Below are 6,001 nucleotides of genomic sequence, written 5' to 3' on the forward strand. Positions count from 1 at the left end.
AAGTCTCTGCGATAATTCTCTTTTTTTGTAAATTCTTGTTATTCTTGTTTTTACTGGGAAACATTTGGGTGTGCCCTCCCCTCAGGGATTGTCCATTGTAATCTTACTTGGGGTGCTTTTTAATCCCCCCCCCCATTGCTATTGCTCTTATTGCTGGCAGCCTCTTTCACTCCTTGCTCACTCTTGCTCCTCTGCTCACTCCTTGGAGAGCTGCTGTTTTGGGGGAGGGGGCACTGAGGCCTCTTTGAGAACCTCTTTATGGAAGGCTTATTACCCTGGTGCTTACAGTTGTCTCTTCAAAATTACTATTAACCATCTCCTTGGAAAGCGATTTCTTTCTCTCAGGTTTAGAGAGAGCAGAGTTGGGTTGATCTTCCATTCCAGTTTTCTGTGGAGCCTCCTGGAGCCTTTCCTTTTTCTTCTTTTTGGATTTCTCACCTGTCTCTTTATAATATTTTCTGAAAATATAAGTGAAGGCCCAGCCAGTCACTTATTTTCCTCTTCAAGTTCTTTGTCCTCGGTTTCTCTAGCGTCTTGGTATTCTGAACAGCCACTTATGCCTGACTGTGACTTCTTTCATGACACCCAACTTTGTGGCTCCTTGACTTGCTCTCGAAGCTTTCCCCCAAGTCAGGCGCCTCAGAGAAGCAGTCAGTTTGTGAGGCAGTACGGCATTTGTTTACCAGGTATGCGACCTTTGTTCTTAGCAGCTGCTTGGCCAATGAAGTTGGAGTGGAAAATCAGTCCATATTTGGGAATATCATCCTAGTCTTCAGGGCTCTGAGAGAGGATTCAGTAGAAAGTCTGATCAGAAATGTCAAATCAAGACAACTCCTTGTCTCTCATTTTCCTGGGCTAGTGGTTCCACACTACCTCATGCTAACCCACAGCCCTCAGAGGCAGGAGGCAGGGCAAGATGTCCCTGACCTGGAAACTTGGTACCTTTTTGCTGGGCACTGGGCTGTCTGACACCAGGACAGGCCATCACACTCATAGTAGGGGCCTCTGTTTGTCAGGGGCCCAGGTCAGCCACCACTCTGAAGGTTCATTAAATAAATTTTAAATATCTTCTTCTTTGAATCTCAGACACCCAGTATTGGGGTTTATTCTCCAGAGAGAAAGCACTTCTAGGTACACAAAATTCATAGTCACTGTTGCTTCTGCATCTCTTTATCTACTTCGGGTCAGTAAGTTTCCTGTCCCAATAAATGAAGGCTAATGTCTTATAGTCTGTTTCAGGATCAATTTTCTCATCTGTAATTGTGACCCTTGAGGGACTTTCCCTCTGGGGAGCAAGCCACAACACCCAGGAACCAGAAAACATTTTCTTAACAAGGGTGAGGGAGGATGGCCACTGCTTCGTGAATCTTAGAAGAATTAGTTTAAAACGAGTGTCTAAGAAAGTCTTTGGAGAAAAGGCAATGTCAAAAATTCTAAAGAAAGAGCTTGAAATTTTCAGAAACTCTGATTCTGTTTTTATGGATGTAGAAATAATGCAGACATAATAGATGACTTTGTCATCAATATTTCATGAAGTTTGCTTCTGAGATCCCAGATGCAAGCACTACTTTTTCATCACCCCTTCATAGTAAACAAAGAAAATCTGTTTTGGAGATTGATACACTGATTTCTTTTCCAGCTATCTCTAATTATGCAGGAATGACTGTTAAATTGTTTTAGAACAACACAAACACAACAGTCTGATGATAAAGAACTCCACATTTAAAGGAGGACTACTAGGTGTGAATTCCACACCACCTGGATCCATTGCTGCGATCTCCAATGAGTTGCTTAATATTTGTGCCTCAATTTCCCCTCCTGTGAGTTGCAATTATTATGCTCCCCCAAGATTGGGAAATATTTTAATCTGTTGTTCATAGAATTTCTATTGAGTGGTAGTCAATTTTTGGCACCTAACAACAAGAAAATGTAATTATGTCTATCTTCTCTCTTCCGAGCATAAGCTAGTTTGTTAATGTTTGAATGGGAAGGCATGATGAGAGAGTTTGTTAAAAAATACCAATGAAAAGGTTTCTAAACTTTAAATGCAATCGGACATTTTGATAAATATGTCTCTGAATTTTAATTAAAAATGTTTTTTTAACATTTCAGAATAAAAGCAAGTATGAGAAATAGTTTTGCTGGTTTTTTGCACATTTTGTATTATGCATTTCTTGCACAAACGTTCAAGGGGTTGGTTTATCACCAGAGCGTAATTCTAAATTCGACCTTTTTTGCTAGAAAATGAAAGGCTTCTCTCATCACATATAGCATTCTGAGTATAATAAAGAAGTCTTGGAAAGCGATTTCTATTTTTGTCAAGTGGCTTTTGCATTCTATAAAAATACATTTGAAGAAGACACTCCTGGAGTTCCTCAAAAGGAAGCGAGGTCACCCACCGCTGAAGTATTTGATTAAAAAAGAATTAAAGTAAGGAGCTCTGCTGGGTCCTTTCGGGTCGCTAAGGGTGGGAACGGTTGGGGGGCAGCAGTGGTGGTTGTTTCCCACCGAGTACTTGGGACGTTAATCAGAACTGTGGCGCAGCAGCACTTTGGCGAGTGGAGACGGCTGCGTCCAGGACTGGTCCCCGCCGCGCACCCCGCCCCGCAGATGTCGTCCTGCGCACGGAGCCGGGGAAGGGGCGAGCTTGGGGTTGAACCCGAACTTGAGAGCCTTGTCGCTGGAGGGGCGGGGCCAGGGCGCCTCACCCCGCCCCCGAAGTTCCATTGGCCACGACCCTACAGAAAAGGCCCCGCAGGATCAGTACGCGGGGTTGACCTGCGGTTAGGGATTATAAACTTCACCGAGGCGCCCAGTTTGCGGTCAGGCACCACCGCAGCCGGTTCTCTCCGCCGCGCAGTCTCGGCGCGGGCACCTCGGGGGCGCAGTAGGTGGCTAGTCCGGCCGAGGTCTGAGGGACGCGGGGCCGGCCTGGAGCGCCATGAGCAGCCCGGATGCGGGATACGCCAGTGACGACCAGACCCAGATTCGGAGCGCGCTGCCCCCGGTGATGGCGGGGCTGGGCTCCTGTCCGTGGGCCGAGTCGCTGAGTCCCCTTGGAGACATGAAGGTGAAGGTCGAGGCGGCGTCGGGCAGCGGCGCGCCAGCCGGGAGCTCAGGCCGGGCCAAAGGCGAGTCTCGCATCCGGCGGCCGATGAACGCCTTCATGGTGTGGGCGAAGGACGAGCGCAAGCGCCTGGCGCAGCAGAACCCAGACCTGCACAATGCCGAGCTGAGCAAGATGCTGGGTGAGTCTCCGGCCCCCGCGCGCCGGTTTTAGTTTAGCCATGGGCCCTTCCTTGCCCTTTCCAATCAGTCCCCGCAACTTTAGAAAGACTTTGGCCTCAGTCTTGGGGTTGGTGGGCAGGGCGCGTGGGTCCTGTGATCCGGTAGAGAGGGGCCTCTGCACTTTTGGGCCGCAACGGGGACCCTTGACCCTTACCTGGGTCAGTGCTGATCACAGTCGACCTGACCTGTCCTCGTGCTCATCACCGCTTGGTGGATGTGGGCCCCGGGGATGGCCGAGCCGCGGCCAGGGTGGAGGGGTAATGGAAAGAGGGCGGCAGGCGGCAGGTTTAGGGGCGTTAAGCATATATACCCTCTTTTCTCAAGGGCTCTGACGCTCTTTGGGCATGGGGGGGGGGCTGGGGGGCCTAGTCTTCCCCCGTCCCCGCGGATGGCGCGGGTGAGGGACACGCGTCACGACCGGTCTTCTCCGTACCCCGCACAGGTAAATCGTGGAAGGCGCTGACGCTGGCAGAGAAGCGGCCGTTCGTGGAGGAGGCCGAGCGGCTGCGGGTGCAGCACATGCAGGATCACCCCAACTACAAGTACCGGCCACGGCGCCGCAAGCAGGTGAAGCGGCTCAAGAGGGTGGAGGGCGGCTTCCTGCACGGCCTTGCGGAGCCGCCCGCCGCGCTGGGCCCCGAGGGCTGCCGCGGGGGCGCAGACGGCCTGGCCCTGCCCTTCGAGCAGGCTTTCCCCGCCGGCCCGCCACTGCTGCCCCCGCACCTGGGCGCCCACTATCGCGACTGCCAGGGCCTCGGCGCGCCTCCCCTGGACGGCTACCCGCTGCCCACGCCTGACACGTCCCCGCTGGTGGACGGCGTGGACCCCGACCCAGCCTTCTTTGCTCCGCTGCCCGTGGACTGCCCAGGGGGTCCGGGCGCCTACAACTACCCGCAGGCTGCGGACTACGCAGGGCCCCCCGAGCCCCCCAGCGGACCCCTGCACGCGCGCCTGGGCCCGGAGCCCGCGGGCCCCGCGCTGCCAGGCCTCCTGCCACCCCCCGGCGCCCTGCACATGTACTACGGCGCTCTCGGCTCCCCGCCGGCCCCGGGAGGTCCGCGCTGCTTCTCGATGGCGCCCCCGGCCCCCGCTGGCCCTGGGCAGCCATCGCCCCCTCCGGAGGCGCTGCCCTGCCGGGAGGGCGCAGACCCTGGCCAACCCGCTGAGATTCTTGGGGAGATGGATCGCACGGAGTTCGAACAGTACCTGCACTTCGTGTGCAAGCCCGACATGGGCCTCCCGTACCAGGGCCACGACACCGGGGTGACTATGGCGGACAGCCACGGGTCGCTGTCCTCCGTGGTGTCCGACGCCAGCTCGGCGGTCTACTACTGCAACTACCCGGACGTTTGACCGGGCTCCGCCGCAGCCAGAGGCACCAGCAGAGCTCCACACTTCCCGGAGGCGCTAAGGAAATCTTCGTGGTGTTCAGTTGTTATTCTTAGATTGCCCGGGCCTGTAATTTATGGTAATTTATTTTGAGGACCACTTGAACATTCTGGGGAGGAAGGTGAAGTTGCCGCTTTAAGAGATGTGTTCAGAGACTCTTTCCCCAAGGTTGCATTGTCAAACTCTGTTTTTTCCAAGTTAAGTTTACCAGCCTGATTGTGTTCCAGAAGAACTGACTTCATTTCCTGAAGGTTTCTTGATCAAAGACAATTTGTCGTGGGTGTGTTTTTTAATCTTTTCTTAAAAAATAAAATCTCATTTCTGCTTTTTCATTCTGCCAGTGCCTCTGTCACGCAAGCCAGTCTTACCAAGAGGTCCCTAAAGGCCAGTGTTAAGGCTTAAAATACTTTAGGGGTGTCCAGGAATAGTTTCCTGAGGTTTTGCCCTTTCATAATTGTAGACTTAATGACATGCTGGGGGAAAAAAGAATATTAGGACTTTCAAATTTATTTCAAGTGGATTTTGAAAGGATATTTAAAAAAAAAACAAACCCCAAACTAAATGTGCAATCTACCTATTCTATCTTATTCTCTAAGAGCAGTGGTTAGACCCTTATCATTTTCATTTCTGTAAACCTTGTCACTTTAAGGGTTTTTGGGTTTTGGTTGTAGAATAAGCAACCCTAGAGGCTTGCTTTTTGAAATTTTCCATGTTAGAAATCTGCCAGAAGTTTTTATGAAAAGTTGAACACCAAATTTTCTCACATTATCTAAACCTGGGAAGCAAGAGTTACAGGATAATAAAAAAATTTTGAAGGAGTTGCAGCAACTAATAAAATAAAACTTGTATTCTGTTTTTTACTTTTAATGAACCTGAGATCTTATTTCAGTGTGTGTATTTTGATGTATGTTAACATTTTCTGAAGGTTGGTAATTGTATATGTAGTGGGGCTTCCAGAATACTATATAGGCCAGCTCAGAAATGGTTTTGTGGGGAAGAAGGTGAGAAGGGATTGTAGGAGGGCGGAGCAGGGAGTTAGGCTCTGCAGTCTTCTCTAGTGCAGTCAATCACTGGTGTTCCCATGAGACTTTTCAGACTGGGAAACATCAGTACAGTGGGGTAATCCTAGTTGGTGTCAGCATTTCTAGACCTAGAGCTTGAGCCAGTCCATAGCAGGAAAGCTGTTTTCTCATTCAAGTGAGGTAAGAGGGCTCACCCTCTTTTGCCCAGGGTATGAGGAAGACTTAGTGTTGAGAATTTTCCAACATTTTTGTATATATGGCCATTGGAAGAATTTGTATTCTGGGAGAAGTGAAATCTGTAA

The 6,001-nt window shown here is 50.7% G+C and overlaps 1 protein-coding gene across 1 annotated transcript; it reads left to right on the forward strand.

Annotated features, from left to right (window-relative positions):
- Positions 1-2,870: 2,870 nt before the first annotated feature.
- SOX17 (SRY (sex determining region Y)-box 17) lies at positions 2,871-4,641 on the forward strand. The gene is made up of 2 exons (XM_006900534.1): positions 2,871-3,248; positions 3,731-4,641. The coding sequence occupies exons 1-2, from the start codon at positions 2,942-2,944 to the stop codon at positions 4,639-4,641; spliced, it is 1,218 nt and encodes a 405-aa protein (XP_006900596.1). The 5' UTR covers positions 2,871-2,941.
- The last annotated feature ends 1,360 nt before the right edge of the window (positions 4,642-6,001 follow it).

This window comes from Elephantulus edwardii, unplaced genomic scaffold (assembly GCF_000299155.1).
Source record: "Elephantulus edwardii isolate Elephantulus edwardi_28Jun2011 unplaced genomic scaffold, EleEdw1.0 scaffold00287, whole genome shotgun sequence".
In the NCBI taxonomy this organism is placed as follows: Eukaryota; Metazoa; Chordata; class Mammalia; order Macroscelidea; family Macroscelididae; genus Elephantulus; species Elephantulus edwardii.

Coding starts and splice junctions, on each gene's coding strand:
- SOX17 (XM_006900534.1), top strand. CDS start 2,942: ATGAGCAGCCCGGATGCGGGATACGCCAGTGACGACCAGACCCAGATT. Junction 3,249..3,730: donor CGAGCTGAGCAAGATGCTGG/GTGAGTCTCCGG, acceptor TACCCCGCACAG/GTAAATCGTGGAAGGCGCTG.